Source organism: Streptopelia decaocto, assembly GCF_964273445.1.
Source record: "Streptopelia decaocto genome assembly, chromosome: 10".
NCBI classification, from domain to species: domain Eukaryota; kingdom Metazoa; phylum Chordata; class Aves; order Columbiformes; family Columbidae; genus Streptopelia; species Streptopelia decaocto.
In genome coordinates this window covers 8,854,125-8,873,185 of record NC_138665.1, presented here as the reverse complement: position 1 = coordinate 8,873,185, position 19,061 = coordinate 8,854,125, and the positions used below count along the sequence as shown (strand labels likewise).

General features: G+C 36.1%; 1 protein-coding gene across 2 annotated transcripts in view; it reads left to right on the top strand.

The window, feature by feature from the left end:
* The window catches only part of PCDH11X (protocadherin 11 X-linked), a gene marked incomplete at its 3' end in the record, with an annotated part of 459,004 nt that overhangs the window by 61,595 nt on the left and 378,348 nt on the right, over positions 1 to 19,061 (top strand). Inside the window, exons 3-5 of one of the 2 annotated variants that reach the window (XM_082061890.1) lie at positions 3,941 to 3,988; positions 7,047 to 9,533; positions 15,916 to 18,008. In XM_082061890.1, the coding sequence (XP_081918016.1) occupies positions 3,941 to 3,988; positions 7,047 to 9,533; positions 15,916 to 15,921 (2,541 nt within the window). Of the gene's footprint in view, positions 1 to 3,940; positions 3,989 to 7,046; positions 9,534 to 15,915; positions 18,009 to 19,061 lie in introns of those variants that run through there. The other variant, XM_082061889.1, reaches the window with a different exon arrangement.

Below are 19,061 nucleotides of genomic sequence, written 5' to 3'. Positions count from 1 at the left end.
TTTTATTTAATGAGTTTTAGAATTCAGTCCACTGGAAGTATTTTTAGTACTTACTGTCACTCTGCACATCGCCTCAGCAACTCTCTCTGATCTATTATTCTGAAATTGCAGTATTACTTCTTATCTTCCAATGTGTACTGAAATGGCATCTTAGACTTACATACATCACGTACTTTTACAGTTAATTGTGGTAGTTCCAGTGTCATTTTTTCAGAATACTAGAAAAAAGATCAGTTTTCATTATTTAGAAAAGCATAGCCTCATTTCTTTCAAAAGCAAAAATGATCCTGTGGTAGTTAAATGTCCCACCCAAACTTCTACTTCTTTTGGGTTTTACAAAACCCTGCAAAGAGTGGAGGCCTTGAGAAACGCTGTCATAGTCACTGCAGCAGGAGTTGCACCAGGGCTGAAATCCTAAAGGCTGTGTGTGAAAGCTGGGGGTAGTCTACTCAGTGAAAGAACTGAACTCTACTAAGTTTTCTCTTATATTTTTGCCCACATGAAGTGCGAACTTTCTGCCTTCAGACTGTAGTTTTTTGATGTCAAAATTCATGAGGCAGTGATACATGCGCATTAAAGTATGGTCTCTGAATGAGAAAGAAAGTCCTTGAGATGTAAATCCAGAGAACCTGTTACCTTGAAGGGGGGAGGAGTGTGAGATGCTGATGCCATTCAGATTTAAGTTTTGTCAACATCTTTTCCCGAAAGTATAAACATAAAGGGAAGATACAGGGGTTTTGCTCACAGCTGAGCTTTAGTTTAAAAGGGCCATGTATTTAAAGAAATAATGCCCTATAGCTGAAGGTTTTTGTGTGTATCAGGTGGAGTGAAATAATAGCAATGCATTAATTTAATTGGTTTGCAAATATTTGTACTAGTTTTTTAACAAAGGTGTTCTCTCTTTTTTTTTTTTTTTTTTTCCCATTTGTCATGAGCCAGATCCCTGTGTGTCCATCAGCCCCAGTTTTCACTGAAATTCCTGGAGACTGAGGATATCGGACAGTCTCTGCTTTTGAGTAAAGGAATTTTCAGAAGTGTCTCAGTTGTTTCTATTTTCTTGTGTACAGTGGCTGTCAGTTTTTATCTCTTTCTGCCTGAAAGTGCTGAGCTGGTTATAGAGCAGGTAGTGACTAGGAGGGCATTGCAGGTTCACACTGCTCCAACACCCCGTCAGCATTCATCTGAGAGCTCTAAAATGTGCGATTAGGAGCCCAAGATACCTTGTTTGGCTGTCAAAGCAAAATGAGGTTGTGATTTAGGAGCTCTTCTGAACAGCGATACAGAATCGGTAGCTGTTACCTCCAAAAGCACGGTGATGCATTAGAGAATTACGTCACTAAAACATGAACTCATTTATTTTTTTTCATATACTTGTTTCTGTTCCTGATGTTTTTCTTAACTAGGAAATTGAGCAAATATGCAATTGTCATACATAATTCAGATATCAAAATTCACTTGTTGAATGTCTTGTTGCCTACTATAAATGCTATTTTTTTTTCTTCATTATATGTCTATAGTGGGCCTCCAAAGACAGGGAAAATACTGAAGGACAAATCAGGTATCTGAAGCTTTAGCTAGCTGTGGAAACATGGGAATTCAAAGCAAAGCTGAAACATATTAAATACCTTAATCTGAACACCCTCAGTTGTGCTGAAAATGTAGTTTGCTGTTCAATAGGATGTCTGAGTGTTTCTGAACGCCTATAATGGAGGAGATTAAGAAGGGAGGTTACTTCCCTTCTTGCCTTACCTGCAGCTGTTGACCTCTCTTCGTTCAAGAGGAGTGTCTCTAAATGAACGAGCTTTTGCTAAGTTTAAAATTCTAAAGTTTAGTTTCTAAAATTTATAGTTCTAAAGTTCAGTTTAAAATATGATTGGTAATTCAGAATTGGCTGGATTTTTCAGACAAGCTACAAACCTTGGACAACTGATAAAATGTCTCTGCACTTCAGTTTCCCATCTTTAGATAGTGATAAAACTGTTTATCAGCAGCATTATGATGATAAATTCCTTAAAGTTTTGTGGCGCAGCTGCATATTTTGCTGAAATAGATAATGTTATGTCTACAGTATATTGTGCAAGACTATTCAAATGACAACTCAGTTCCTGCTGCTGCTTTTTGTAAGCAATTATCTTGGTAATTTTATGTCATGTTAATGCAGCAATGTGGATACACAGTTACTTCTACCTAGTATGTAGAGGTATGTGAAGTTAATTTTTATCTAAATAAAAGTTCCAGGTTTTTGTTTTGTTTTAATTGTAATGCATGGTTCAAAAGATAAGTCAGATTTCATTAAAAATAAAAGCCAAACCAGCATTTCACAGACCAAAGGTGTAATATGGGAAGAGAGTTACTCTTGAAACCTGCTGCTGTCTTGAAAATGTTCTGTGTGTGTTGCTACTTTCCAGCTCTCCATGTTCTCTCCATCGTAAAGCTTGTAGATTAAAAATATCAACACAATTTAGGTATGGAGTTTCAGGCTTGCTTTGAGTGTAGATTGGAGAAATTAGGGCAGCAAAAAAAGTAAATGTATTAAAAATGTATTCAGTTGTCTTTGTTTCTCCTTAATGGATGTGGACATGATCTAATAAATATGTTCTGAGAATTGGGTGCCATGAATTGAGGAAGATGTAAAAATATTCAGTTTTGGAAAAACATCTGTTTATCTTCTATCTATCTTAGAAAACAAAGTTGGCAATGTTCAGAATATGACAAGATTGTAAGGAACTCTTTGCAGAATGGAGCAAATCCTCCTAAAGGATTAGAGGAGCTCAAATGATGTCATTGTTAGGATTGTTTCAGTCTTTTTGTAATAACATTAAATTCAGATTTCCAAGTAAGTAATTTTGTGTTTAGGTATACCTCCTAGCCTTATTTTTCTTCTTCTTCAGAAAACCAGTATTCAGTGCATTGTCTGTTGCTTCCATTCCATGTTACACTTTTTACTGTTCCTTTCCAGCATGAAATGGTTCATTATTATCCTAATGTTGTATTGATCCCATCTACAGCATTTTGCTTTCTGTCTGCCTCATAGAATGAGTAAGGTTTTGTGTGTGGTTGTATATATGGAGAGTAAATCTTTGGCAGTGCTTTACATTTATAGAAGCTTTTTTATAATTGGAGCTGGAAAAATAGTAAGTTATGGTATAGCCATTGCTAATAAATGATGTCCTTAACTTTTATGTAGGAATGAAGCTGAGTAGAATTCTCAATGAACAAAATTCAGCTTCATGCATGATTGAAAGCTTCCAGATCCTACTCTTTCTGTGGATTTGAACACAATCACAGAATGGTTGGGGTTGGGAGGGATCTCTGGAATGAAGACTGAGGACACTGTTGATCTGCTCTTTGTCAGTTAACAATGTATAGTTATTACATACAATTATATAATTTGTAATGTTTTAAGAAATAACAACTAATAGAGTATCTTAATTTCCAAGTAATTTGTATTGTGAGTAGTAATTTTTATAGGTATTTAGCACAATATTCTTTCTCTTCCCTATTTCTTTGAGAAACTACTATGTTCTATCAACTTGCCGGTCTGCAAGTGTAAGTACATAAGATGTTTTGAACACAGCAGACCGTGCCACCATTAGGAGCATTAAGCAGAAGCTGGCCTTTTTCCTCCCATTCCTCTCAACAATGAAGCTCACATTACAATTTATGGCCTAAAGGAACATTTGTTGCAACATCCAGGTAGACAATCCCCATGGATTTAACCAAACACTGGGGTGAGACACTGTGGTACTGCAGTATGTATATCTAGAGACAAGTTACGTGTAGACTTTAGGTACACCTTGTCACATGAAGTCCTGTCTATAACACTAGAAGCTCTTCCAGCTTATCACATCAAGTGTCTGTGTCATTGATTATGTATTTATTACTCTACCTAAATGTTACAATTTTAAAAGAATTCTCTAATTTTTTATTTACATGACAGCCCAAAACAGCTCCGAAAAGGACATTTGGATCCATTACAAACGATCAGGTAAATATATGGTAGGGAGTGTTCAACAAGAATACCGGTTTCAATGTTTTGGAGACTACTCTGTGCATGAATCCACTGAAAAGGTTGTTATGAAAATGGAATAAGGTAACAGCATTGCTTATTGCCCCGATAAAGAGTTTTGTGATCTGAGCTAGGGTCTCTTAAAGCTAATCCTGGCTCTGAGATAGGCATAACTTTCTTTTGCATCATAAGTTAGATTACATTGCTTAAACTGGCTTTTTAGATTAAAAAAAAAGAAATTAACCCCCCCTTTTTTTTTTTTTTTTTCTTACTCCCATCTTTCTGTAGTGCTGGAGATAATAATGTAGCAAATTGTTTTTACTAGGCAGTCTTTTTAATGGTAAAAGGCACTATATAAATGTTAATTACCTATTATGCTTTTCCTATGGACTCAAACCCTTCCTCAAGTGAACAAAACCTTCAGATAATGTGGTGACTGAGGTACAGTTCAGTCCAAATAACAATCTGACCCTAATGGAAATTTTCTCTTCACTGAGGTTTTAATGGTGATAGAGCCATTTACTTTCAACATCAGGAATTGAATCATGAAGGGTTTTCTTAGTGTTTCTCTCAGGATTTTTAACTATAAATTTTTTTTGCTTATAACAGAGAGAATTAGGTATTTATAATCTTAAAAATGTTTCCTGAATGGTTTTTGTATGTTTGTTTGTTTGTTTTGAGTGTTTAGAATGGTAGAACTCTCCATTCTTAGAAAATGTTTATTAAAATGCAGCATAATGTCACACCTAACCCTGTTCCTTAAACAGCATGCAAAGGCTTGCTTAAATTAGGGGAAAGTATGATTAACTGTAAGTCTCTTTTTGGTGGTTTAAAAAGGATATATAAACCTGTACTGAATAGCAAGAAATACTCTTGGATAATATTTTTCTATAGAAAATTACTTGAGTGGTGATAATTAACTTGGAAGAGATCTTTGCAGTCTTTTCTGTTTCTGCAGTAGTTCGCTGCTAGTGATGGGGAACTGGAGCTCTATATTTTATATCAAGCTCATGTGCTATAATGAAAAATAACTTTCTCATACTTGATAGTTAAAGAAAAGCAGAAATGGATATGCATATGTATAGTTGCATGTATTCACAGTCTGTATGGAGTGTTTGTTGTAGTTGTGGGATCTAATGACAGAATAATCAGTACCCATCTGTCAACTTGTGTACAAATAACTAAGTAAAAGATAACTGACAGGATTTTTTTTCCTCTAGCTTCTGTTACTTTTTTTTTTTTTTCTGGAAATTTATGTTAAAGTATAGAGTATATAATTCATTATTTCTCAGTAATTATGGAATTTATCACAAATAACTGTTAGCCAGACTGAAGATGAAGAGGAAACTTGCACTCTGCCTCATGAAGAGATTGTAATAGAATTACCATTCTAAAATTTAACCTAATTGCTTCAAAATGTATATCTTGATTTAGAAATGGTTTGTAAGGCTTATATTTTCACATGCCTTCTGCTAAAGAAGCCAAAGCTGCATTTGTTTTATTGTTTCAAAATGTGCAACTTCATGTTGTCACAAATACTGTGCAAATGGTGCAGTGGTTTTTGAAATGTGGATGAATAGTTTTTTTCTCCATGAAAGAAATTATTACTTTTCTAGGGTCAAATCCTGGCTTTGAGAAAACAAATCAGTGAAATACCACATTTCATAGAATTAGACCTATGAATGTGTATTCACTTAACAGTCAGTAGCAAGATACAGTAAATATAGATCTTTTACAATTAATGAGAAATAAGAAACCTTGCCCACCGGGAACATTTTGTTTCCCTTGGGCCTGAAGTGTCTCAGATCAGTTTAAAACACACATACAATAACATGAGTAAAGGTGAGACAGCCACAATAAATGGAGAAAGAATCAGGCTGGACTCAGTTGTTATTACAAGTATGACACATAAAATCCTAATTAGTCAGCATCTTTACTGGTGCTTTCTTTTTTCTGGGCATTCTATACATTCAGCTGTAATGATCTGCATTCTAGCTTTGCCCTTGTGGAAGATATGGCTGGAAAACTGCCCTTATGTCCTTTCTTCATCTGAAGGGTGAGAGATGGGAGAAAAGAAGATAATTGTGATATTCTTAATCCCCGCTTGTCTGAGGAGATGGCAGAAGAGGGAATCTAGAACTAGATTCCTATCTTTATTTTAGCAGACTACTTTGTCAAGACTAGTGTTTTAAAAGAAACTATGTTTGTACAATATATGTAGCATTTCTTGGCAATTCCAGGAGTGTTAGTGGTTCCACAAACCCCATGAAAAAAAAATTGTTTTCAATTTGATATCATAGTTCTGTTATGTTTTCTGAAATGAAAATAGATCTTTTCTCACTGGGATTGTATTTTTCACCACAAAAATAAAATCTGTAATGATGGAGAAAGGAATAGCTTTAATGAGTTCTAAAATACGTTTCTAATAAACTGTTATGACTTAGTTTTGTCTGTACCATCTAATACCTGAATTATGTAGTAAGCCCATTTTCAATGCCAGTGTTGGTTTTTTATGCTGATGATTTCAAATCACGTCTGCAGTTGCTCCAGGAACAGAGAAACAGTCCCTTTATCTTTTTTTTTTTTTTTTTTTTCCTTCTGTTTTCCTGGAAATTGAATATTGGTTTAGGTCCTCCAGTGTATGCATACTGTCTTGCCTTTGGACGTGATTGAACTTTGGCTGCGTTCCTCTTCCACACTCACTCATACAATAGAGAAACCAAATTACATCTGTCCAGGAATTTAATAACTTTTCTGTAGAAACAGAGAAATGAGTTAAAAAACAAAGCAAAACTTCACCACCTCATCCAAACCTACCCCATTTTTCTAAAGTATCTGTTTTTTCACGTCTGTTCTGAAGCTTTCTTAAGGCCCTAGAGTATAAAGCAAAATTGGATATTGCAAAGTAAAGGTAAATATGTGTATTCCTGTATACATTATGTATATAAATATGTATTCCATGACAATTTGAGAACATTGAGATTTCTCTATTGAAATATACTGTCATGCTAAAGTATGTTCTTTCTGTGTCTTGTAGGGTCAAAATGTATTTGGTCTTGATATAATTGAGACACCTGAGGGAGATAAGTGGCCTCAACTGATTGTCCAACAGATCCTGGACAGGGAGCAGAAGGATACCTATGTGATGAAAATTAAAGTTGAAGATGGTGGAAGCCCTCCAAGATCTAGCACTGCCATCCTTCAGGTCACAGTGACTGATGTGAATGATAATCGCCCAGTCTTCAAAGAGAACGACATTGAAGTTAGTGTTCCAGAAAATGCTCCAGTGGGCACCTCTGTTTCTCAGCTCCATGCCACTGATGCAGACCTGGGCTCAAATGCACAAATCCACTTCTATTTCAGCAATCAGATCTCCAGTTTGGCCAAAAGGCTGTTTGCCATTGATAACACCACTGGTCTCATCACTATAAGAGAACCACTAGACAGGGAGGAATCTCCTGTACACAAATTAACTGTTTTGGCAAGTGATGGCAGTTCAACTCCATCAAGAGCAACAGTGACTGTTAATGTCACAGATATTAATGACAATGTCCCATCAATAGACACAAGATACATTATCAATCCAGTGAACGGGACAGTGCTTTTGTCTGAGAAGGCTCCCCTTAATACAAAAATTGCATTGATAACAGTAATGGACAAGGATGCTGATCTGAATGGAAAAGTTACTTGTTTTACAGATCATGATGTCCCTTTTAGGCTGAAGCCAGTGTTTGATAATCAGTTTCTCCTGGAGACAGCCACATTTCTAGATTATGAAGCCACACGGGAATATGCCATTAAAATAGTGGCTTCAGATTCAGGGAAACCTCCCTTAAACCAGTCTGCAATGCTCCTGATCAAAATTAAAGATGAAAATGACAATGCCCCAGTTTTTACACAGCCTATCATAGGTCTTTCCATCCCTGAAAACAATGCTCCTGGTACTCAGCTAACCAAGATAAGTGCTACGGATGCTGACAGTGGGCGCAATGCTGAGATTAGCTATATCTTGGGTTCTGATGCACCCCCTATTTTCAACCTCGACCGCCGCACGGGCATTCTGACGGCAGTGAGAAAACTGGACAGAGAAAAGCAAGACAGGTACTCCTTCACTGTGTTGGCTAAGGATAATGGGATGCCACCCTTGCAGACCAATGCTACTGTGACAGTGTCTGTCCTGGACCAGAATGATAACAGCCCTGCTTTCACACATAATGAATATAATTTCTATGTGCCAGAAAATTTACCCATGTATGGCACAGTGGGGCTCATCACAGTTACAGATGCTGACTCTGGAGAGAATGCTGCGGTCACTCTCTCGATATTAAATGGTAGAGATAATTTCATTATAGATCCACTTACTGGTGTGATAAGACCTAATATTACCTTTGATAGGGAACACCAGGGGTCATATACTTTCCAGGTGAAAGCTGTGGATGGAGGAAGACTGCAGCGTTCCTCAACGGCCAAGGTGACCATCAATGTTGTTGATGTAAATGACAACAGGCCTGTTTTTGTTATTCCTTCATCTAATTATTCATATGAGTTGGTTCCAACATCTGCCAGTCCAGGGTCTGTAGTTACTAAAGTCTTTGCAGTTGATAATGACACAGGAATGAATGCAGAGCTCCGCTATAGCATCATAGGTGGGAACTCAAGGGGCTTATTTACAATTGACCAATTAACAGGAAATATTACTTTGAAAGAGAAGGTAATTACATCAGATCATGGCTTGCACAGACTGGTGATAAAAGTCAATGACCTAGGACAGCCGGAGTCTCTTTATACTATAGCCCTTGTGCATTTGTTTGTGAATGACACAGTCACCAATAGTTCCTATGTACAAGAGCTGGTGCGCAGGAATATGGAAACTCCAGTTGGCCAGAATATTGGGGATGGTGAGATAACTCCACAAACCAACGATTATGTCAAGATCATCATTGCCATTATTGCAGGCACTATGACAGTTATTCTGGTAATTTTTGTTACTGCTTTAGTACGGTGCCGTCAGACGCCTAGGCACAAGGTTGTCCAAAAAAACAAGCAGAGTGGTGAATGGGTTTCCCCAAACCAAGAGAATAGACAGATCAAGAAAAAGAAGAAGAAGAAGAAGCGCTCCCCAAAAAGCCTCCTCCTCAACTTTGTGACTATTGAAGAATCAAAGCCTGATGATCCTGGCCATGAGCACATAAATGGCACTTTAGACATTCCCGTAGAGCTAGAAGAACAGACTATGGGAAAATATAACTGGGCCACCACACCAACCACATTTAAGCCAGATAGCCCAGATTTAGCAAAGCACTACAAGTCTGCTTCTCCACAGCCTACCTTTCAAATTAAACCTGAGACCCCTGTACCCCCCAAGAAGCACCACGTCATTCAGGAACTGCCTCTAGATAACACCTTTGTGGTGGGTTGTGACTCACTCTCCAAGTGCTCATCCAGCAGCTCGGACCCTTACAGTGTTTCTGAATGCAGCTGTCAAGGAGGCTTCAAGACGCCGGGCCCCATACACACCAGACAGGTAATAGAAATTTTAAGGTGCTGTCTTTCTCTTTCACTTCTTACTTTGCCGTTCCTATAGATTTAGCTGTAGGAACTGAAAAATCACTTTTTCTGCAAGGATTAAAAGTTTGAAAGGTCATGTTTGACCGAGGCATTGAAAAGTAAACAATTTGAGATTCATCAGTGTTAAGGAAGAAAATTAAAATCAAACTGAGTGTTGGCTGTGAGACGGTAGTGAGTGATTGCCTTGGCGGGTGCTGCTGACTGCAGATGGCAGTGTGACACTCCGGCATCAGTGTGACACTCGGCATCGTGGCAGCACCCGGGTTAGGAAGGCAGAGAGAGGTTGTGGGACTGTCCTCAGGACTGTGTGCTTGCAACTTGGGGTAATCTAGACCAAGTGGGAAGCAATGAAGCTTTGCAGGGTCTGATAAGTGGTTCTTAATATTAATGGAGTCTGGAATTGCAGTCTTCATTTGGGCATAGCTTTACTTTAAGGTCTCGCAAAAGCAGGCAAGGATTTTCCTCTGGGAGTTTGTGTCATTTTCAGACTGGAAACATACTGGACTACTTAGGTCTGGTGGAATGACACAGTTGACAGGCAAAGTTAGGGAAAAATTTGAATCATTGGTATAATTGCTCTGACTTATTTGCTGCTGTGCTTGATAATACAGGTATTAGCTTATCAGAAACTGGGTACAGCAAAGGAAATGTCTAAATAATCTTTAGCTTAAAGTTAAAAATGAGAACCAAAGTACCTTTTATTCTTTAAGAGCCCACAGAAATGCTTTAGATCACTGAAAGTTCTATCTAATGTCTGGAAAATTTCATTAATAATAAAGCTTTGCCGTTCGTTTGCTTACTTTTCTTCACAAATAACACGAAGTTTCAATGAAAACAGTTTTCTAGTTAAGCTTGAAATGCTCAAGGAATTAATCATTAAAGAAACTAACATTTCAGGAGAGTTAATTATATTACTGATGATGTATTTTCATGCTATTGCTCAGGAACAAATCCTCAGCATGACTAATTCTGTTTAGGCTTTTTGCTCCAGCTGAGGTTTTGGAATTTTTGTGGGGGCTTTATTTTGTTACCATTATCATGATAACAAAATGTGCCTTAAAAAAGCTCCCCATTCAAAGTAGTCATCATAGTTTTTGAAAACTGCAGGATGGGTTGTTTATTCTATTTTATTCCTCTTACCAGCACTAATCTGTGCGGTAGTCCATATCACTATTCTTCATAAAATTTTCATCTTCTTTTGAGGTGCATTAACAGAAAAATTGAATAAACAAAAAATAATTTCCTATTTTTAAGATGATAGAAATGAAAAAAAGCATTACTTTTTGAGATTTGAGTATTTTGTATTAAAGATAATTGGATGTGTTAATTTAAATTACATATTAGAAAAGCTGCTTGCTAGTTCATGTGCTGGAGCTCTCATAATTCTGAGGAAGGTGGTGCTGTTCTCAGCATTTCTGTAGGTCTGATCCAAGTGATTTTTCAATTGAATTCTGATATAGTTCCTCTGAGCCAGAAAGGTTCTTCCATTGTCTGCTCAATAAACTTTGTCATGCAGTAATGCTGCTAACAAAAAAGGCCAGCTTGTGACTCTCTGGGTTTTTACTAACATAGTTTTTCCATCAGAAGGGACTTTTAAAGTAGAATGGAAAGCAGTTCTCTTCTGCAGAAGTTGGCTGGGGGAAAGAGCATTTTTTAATCTCTACCTTAAATGTCAATGACAGGTGCTTCCTATCTGGAAGAACAGAATAGAACTTCCTTGCTTTTTTTTTTTTTTAAGTACTCATTGCCTGATACTAGCTTATCTTCACATAGCTGTACCTGAAATTATATTATTATGATGTGCTGAATATATCAAAAAGAGATTAATATTAGTATTGATTTTGTTAGATCTACAGCTATCCGTCTTAGGTATATTTTTCTGTATGAAAGTGATTGCATTGTTGGGGAAAGCATAACTACTCCCTATCCATGGCCCTTTATACTAATTCGAAAACAACATTTACCTTTAAACACATGAATTCACAGTATTATTACTTATTTAAATAAAATATAAGTAATTTCATTAATGTGTTTAATTATATAGATTGGGCAGGAAAGGCCATTAGAGTTAAATCCTTTGTGTTGGACCATGATCACAAAGGCACAATTTTATTTCATTATAAGTAAAAACAAGAAGTGTATTTCTTAAACCTTAATGGATCTTTAAAAAGTCAGTCTTATTCCTAACCTGATTGTGTATATTGCAATCTATATAGTTTTATCACCTGTGGGGCTATAGAAGGTTATTCAGGACCAACTAAGAGTTGTCACTGGTAGCCAGTAAAGAAACAAAACCAACCAAAGTAAGCTTGTGCCACAGATCAGATGTCCCACTGTCCTGCCAGCCTCCAGCCCCTGGGACCAGCAGGGCGTTTGTGGTTCATTATGCATTTGTGTCGCGCAGTCTCTCAATTTTCAGAAAACTGTAGAACAGCCTGGAGAATTGGGGGATAATAGGTTCAGTTAAAAAGGGAGATGAGCTAATTTGAAAAATGAAAATAAGTTGTCTAATGTGAGGGGAAAAAAAAAAAATTATCACTAATGGTTACTGTAATACATTCCTTGGTCAAGCTAAAAGCTCTGTGAAGGAGGTTAAGATGATCAAATCCACTGTGAAGACCTCTTCAGTTTCCAATGGGTGCTCATACTAACAGGCCTCACATCTCAACTGTTCTTGGTTTTGTCCATGCAAGGCTTTCTACTCACATACCTGAAATACTATTGAGTTACAGCTAAAAATATGTTTTCTTTTGAAGCTCTAAATTTTGTGTATGTCTGAATGCTATTGATTCAAGTTGTTAAAGAAAGGAAATTATGTCTTTGCTTTACTGCTAAATTTATCTAAGTGATCTATAAAATGACAAAGTCATCATAACAGCTGTACTCAAAAAGCATGCAAGAGAAGATGGAAAGATCTTTCTACTAAAAAAAAAGCCAAAACATCTCTTTAGTGGTCATGTCGGTAAATAAATACAGCAATGCAACAGCTGAAATTTTTATGGAAAAGGAATCGGAGACTCCTGAAGGAGCTGAGGATGGATCGAATCATGAACTATGTGGAGGTGAAGAGGGAAAAGTATGGTCCTGATGTAATCTCTTCAAAGAGGGAGAGTTAAAGCTTCTGTTGCATGTAAGAAAGGGAAAAGGAGAGAGATGTTAATATTATTTTGAAGTTAAACAGTAGGAAGTAATAAATACTAGTGGCAGTAGACCTCCAAAGTTGCATGCTTTCTTTGGAGATGTTGTAGAGAGAATTGTTTTATACAAGTTTTACGAAGTGATAAATATGAAGGTGCAGCTTAGTCATAATAAGATTTTCAAACCAGGATATTTGGAGGCTCAGAAAAATCAAACTGACTTTTACTGTCACAGAATTTTCATTGTTTTGGTAATTATAGGCCTCATAGAAAGATGCATTTCTTTGGAAGAAAAACATACAGCACCTTTAAAGTTTGTCTGCAAGCTTTGTAAAAGCTCAATTGCTTCTGATATTTATCTTAGTGAGAGCAGACTATGTGAAGTATTCCATACTGACATTTTTTTTTTTTTGCATTGGAAGAGGTTTTTCCAGTCTAACTTTCATGCAGTATGTAACACAATTTTAATATCTGAAATCTTTGCTCAAGTATGTTAAACAACATTTAGACAATTCAAGTGCCTGTCTGTGTATCATCCTGTCTGTTCAAAATATGCATAATTACAGAGGACAATGTTGTCTCTGGCAGCTTGGTTCAAAGAAGCCACTGCCACAAAAGTTCCTTAGAACTTCCTGTGCATCCTCCTTCTTCTTGTCTCTTAATTAGACCTATTTCAGACATTCTTTTCATTTGAAAATAGTATAATGTGTACTATAGAACAGTAGAAATCTTCAAAAATAAACACCTGCTCACTCAGGAAGGGTCCCGTGACCTTTTGTATTGTCATTTTTAACTTAAGAACAAGTTTTATCTGATGTTGTGCTAGTGAAGAAGTGTGAGAGTTCATGAGAGCAGCACTGGAGGACTTGATGCTGTTCCAGTCTAGCTCTTCCCCTGATAGAGCTGGAAGGTGCAATCATTGGATATTAGGAAAAAATTCTTCATGGAAAGGATTGTCAAGCACTGAACAGGCTGCTCAGGGAAGTGGTGGAGTCACCATCCCTGGAGGCATTTAAAAGGTGTTTAGACGAGGTTCTTAGGGACATGGTTTAGTGGACTCAATGGTCTTGATGGATATTTCCAACCGAAATGATTCTATGATTCTGTAGCTTTGGGTGGTTCTCCCTGCTTCCAGGCAGACTCTCGTCTGTCTGTTAGCTTAGTGCTATTGCTATTACACTATACTATCTTTGGGAAATCACTCAGGGAGTGAACAGTTGTGCAGGTTGATTTTTCTCATGTTTACTAATGCAGATCTTCATTAGTTTATTTCATTTGCCAGGATTCTATCATCTGTGAACATATCCATAGTTAGGAACAGAAATTTCAGATGTCATAGTAATCTGTGTTCAGCTTGTTTGTTAAAAACTGACTGGAGATAGACACTGAATTCCTTATAGCAACCTGACTGGGAAGTAGATCTCATTTAAAATACACTGTCTTTTTGAGGCTCTACTGTCCCACTAGCGACTGCTCAGACCTGCTTCCAGCTATGTTATATTTGCTCTTCTGATTCTGATTTGAAATGTCATGAAATGTCATTATAGCTTCTCACTCACCATGAGAACAGTGTGCTTAGGATGTGAATGGAAGGAATATTGCACTGTTCCTGAAAATAATAGCTCTGAAAAACTCAGCTGTTACGTAAATCTGTAGCTGTGGGATTTATTGTTTTGTTTAATAACAGTGAGACTACCGAGTTTTATCTTGTATACTGTAATCATCAGTAGGCAGTGCTGATGTTTCTGGTATGTGAAAAAGTATAGAGATAACACTGGTACTTTGCATTGACAGATACAGAGTAAATTACGCTCAAAGAATAGTATCAGCTAAATAGCTGTTCGTATAAGCTCTTCCTAAAAGCCATTTCAAAATAGACTTCTCTGATTCTAAATATTCCTGTTACTTTCTCTTCATTTTCTAGCTGATAGTTCTAATACGGTGCCATGTGTATACATTTCAGAAAAAAAAAAAAAAGAAATACGCATCTGGAGAAAAGATTTCTAACAGAAGGATAAGTGCAAGTCTGCAGCTTGGAACTTAGTGAGCACACTCAAATGAGCAGTAGTGCTGAAGTAAAGCTGGTCAAGAAAATGCTTTACCTCAGTGGAACACTTTGAAGAATATGGGAATTGTTCTTTTAATATCTATTTTTTTCACTGGAAGAGCATGGGTGAAGATACCTGAGAAGTCCCCGCCTTGATTCATAGTAGAGGACAAAACCAGAGCACAAATGGGAAGAAAATAAATTAATGTTTTGTGTGAGGGGAAAAAATGAATGATTTTGAATATGACACTTAAGTAAACATTAATTCAGAGAAAACAAAGGTGCTTTTTTCCCCACTAAGAACTCATTGGCTGAGTTCTTGCTAGATGAAGCTCCAGCTGTAATAATTGGGTGAATTTTATACAAGATGGAACAATATGCAACTGTCTCTCTAACAGCATCACAAATTTTCTTAAATGTTAAGTGCATTTCACCTTTATTTTTTAAGTGAGAACTGAAAAGTTTAATCTTATCTCCCTGTGACCCAACTTGACTTTTTCAAATGACCTACAGCTATAAATCATTGTAAACAATGAAGTCTGATTTAACTGCTGTTTAATTTTCAAACTTCTTTCCTTTCGTATTTTCTCCCAGAAGGTATTGCAGTTGGTAGCAATTTCCTGACCAGTGAGTGGGTGGTGTCTTGGTGACTGTGGTATTGAAAGTTCTTTCTTTCCTGGGAAATAACTGATCTGAATGGTTTAATTTCTGGGAATTTTTAGGACTCTAACTCTTGATTATATAAATTAAAGATGCAGAAGAACTCTTCAAATAAAAATAGTTTGTGCTCTTTTGAATGAAGTCAGCTAAAATCCTGTAAAACATGTTCTAGGTAGCATGGTAGTCGTCTGATAGCTATAATGTTGCAACAGGACTTGGGGTTTCAAGCTGATAAAGCAATAAAAAAAAAGTATTTCTTTGGCTCTTGTTTCAGCATTTTTATGATGAGTATATAGATGTGTGCAGATCTTTGTGTACAGAAACCTGAAAACACACACACAGCAAAGCTGGTTGGTTACTTAAAACCCCAATAGTTCAGTACTTCGCAGACCATATGGTGATTGACATTGTAGGAGTTTGGAAACAAACTTTACAATATATGGGGAAAATGATGCAGGAAAGGGCTTTTCTCATGCTGTTTCTCTGTTTGCCAGCTCTGAACGTCATCGCATCTGATGTTATATACTGAAGTCGTACGTGTACACAATGATGTTAAGCCAGCAAACATGAAAACATGGAAATAGCACGAGAAAGCCCTTTGTCCTGTCTCTGATTGCCGAAGAAATTTATCGTCTGATCTCCAGAGGGGTTTGGAAGTGACGATGAACTGTTCAAGCTGCCCTACTGAAAGGTATCAAGGGCAAGAATTTTTTAAAAAGAAAAGACAAAGAAATTTTAGTACGTTGTGCTATAGTGTTCTATAACATAGTTTTGCTAAGAAAAAAGTAATGTGACCCATCCTTCTTCACAGTTGGCAATTATGGTAAATTTATTTTGCTTGTGTTCTTCTTGTCCCAGATTTTTTTCCTTATTTATTTTAGTTGAAACAATTAGGAATTTTGTTTCTATAAATATATTAAAAGGGAGCAATAAATTTTATTCATACATTAAAAGGAGAATGTAAAGTTCTTTATACTCCCTGCATTTAAAAGAAAAACAAATTGTTGACACTTATAGCACCATTACACATGTTAAGAATTGTTATTTATATCTATTCCGTAATATTTTTAATGATGATATTGCTGCTATGGATCATAAATAGAATTGATCAAATCACTGCTTTCTTATTTTATAGGCACAATAGTAGAGTGAAAAATGAGTACTTTCTGCTTTCTTATCCACATTTTGTAATAAATTATCACCTTTTAAATAACCAGAAAGTATTCACTTTTAAAAATAAAATTTAGTTTGCGTTTTGCTTGCTGAAATCTAGATAACGTCTGTGTAACAGGTGCCATACATTTAACCTTTTGAAATACTTTAATAAAAAGAAAATCATAAATCCAGTGGCTTACTTTTCAATGTGATAAAATAGGAAAGAGCATGCATACTTTTTTCACTGTTAGCCAGCACATGGGGGGCAAAAAATGGAAAATGGCCTACTGTTCCTTTTTTTTCCCAAATTATTTCTCTGTATAGTTAACTTTTTTAACGATTTTTTTTTTTTTTACATTGTAATTTTTTATTTAGCAGAGGTCATTTAAAAATAAAATTTGAATATCATAGCTTCGTTTGCAGGTTGGTTGCAAAGTCTTGTATATTGCCTCACATTTTAGGGAGTAATGCTTAATATGTATCATCTATAATATTAGAATTTCATATGCAATGCGAAAATCTCGTAGGAAGCAAAGGAGTATAAAGAACCCTGTTTTCTGCACTTATCTAAAGACATGTAATATTAGTTTGCTAGAATAAAATGAAATACACTACTTTTAACTGGGATGTATACAGTATATATGACTTTCTTTTAAAGAAAAAGTTATTAATGCTTCATGAATTAGACAAGAACATGGAATTCTTACACATGACTGTATGTTTGATGTAAAGATATTTATAGGCTTGTACTTAATAATCACGTTGCCTCAGTTCTTGGACTGCAGAATGTCTACCATGACAGTTGCCTATAGTTTTCTGCACATTTGCTATCTGGCTCTTTGGAAAATGTGTATTTGGCTATTTGATCTGTAAAATAAATTCTATTAATAATGAAGTACGTATTGTAATTTAGCATATTGTATTGCATAATTATAGCTATGACTGTTACAGAAAATCTTTCATTTCTGATAATGAAGTAATTTTCTTGGGAAGAAGTTTGTGTATCTGTAAGACAGTTTTGCTATTCCTATTTATCATATCCTTGCAGCATTTGTGCTTTAAATTAAAAAGCCCAACATTTGCTGTGGTTAGACATACAGTAATGATATTTATTGACTAAATGCCATAATTCAACCAGTTGCTTTGGGTGGAAATCTCATTCCTGACATAGTTAGGAATTTCTTCAAGAAATATTGTTTAGTGTAACAAAGCTTGGTCCTGCCTATTGCTGTTACAATTGTTTGTGTAGGTGCTTTGTCGGTGGGTGATGGGAAATGTTCAGAGATAATTGTTAAGAGTTAGAACTATTGGGCCTAGCAGAGATGTTTGCCAGGAAGACAGCAGGATTTCACAGGCTTGCAGTTTCTGGTTTTAATTATTATTTTTTTTTTAATTATTATTGGATTTCTGATCTTATGATAATTAAGTTTGATTTCATTGATGAGAACTCATATACATAAAATTAATGTTTGATTAAGGAAAGTTCCAAATAATCTGAATGCTTACATTGAGACTTTTTTTTTTCTTAAACGAGGGATAGTGAGTTGAGATACTGGCCTAAGTTAACCTAACTTCAAGCATAATGTAACTTAGTCATCTCAAGTGGACATATAATTGCATGGAGTATGAAGAGAATCTTTCCTAAGTACATTTCTAAGTTAAAAGCACCAGTTATGTACTTGCAGAGAAAAAATATTTTTCATGAGATTTCTATTGCTTTTAAGCTATTTGAAGGTCTACCTTTTCCTAGTGTTTCACTGGTCGTATCATTCCAGTCTATCAATAAAGAATTCTAAAAGAATCTAGGATGATTTTAAACTTCAAATAAGTTAAGAGGTATGAAATAAAAAGTACATCAAGTGGTTGGATTATTGGTCCAAATGAGTAATCTCCCTCTTCTAGTTCTCTCATGAGTCGGCACAGCCAAATATAATAACCCTCCAAATGCACTAAGGGAAAAACCGTCAACCTCATAAGTGGTTCAGTTTCCTGTGTTTCCTCTGTTTTGATTTGTTTTCTTCCATCTAAGTATCACTTTTAAAAAAGTAATTCTTTCATAGACTGGCATGAGACTTGTTCAGCGAGCTCGTTTCCTTCTGATGGTTAAATGGGTTCATGGAAGTCTCAGGAAAGCCTGTATGTGTACTGACCAAATATGTATGTGTGCCGAATACCAATTTCTACACTTCTCAATGATGTGAAGGCTGAATGGAGGCCAGTCAAAAAATACTTTCCAAGTTATTTTATTTTACTTTAGACTGCAATTATTATTACTCAGCATCATCTCAGATTCATCCTTTACCTGGTGCACGTTGCCACCCATGTCACGAGTGCTTGCAGGTGTGTCAATAGATAGTCCTAGAGTTTGGTTTTAGTTAGTCACAGTGCTACGTGTGGCTCAGCAAGAATAATAGTTCTTTATTTGTTGCCAGATTTACAGTGTAAATTAATCTCATTGCTGCTTTTTGCCCTACAATGCCAGGAG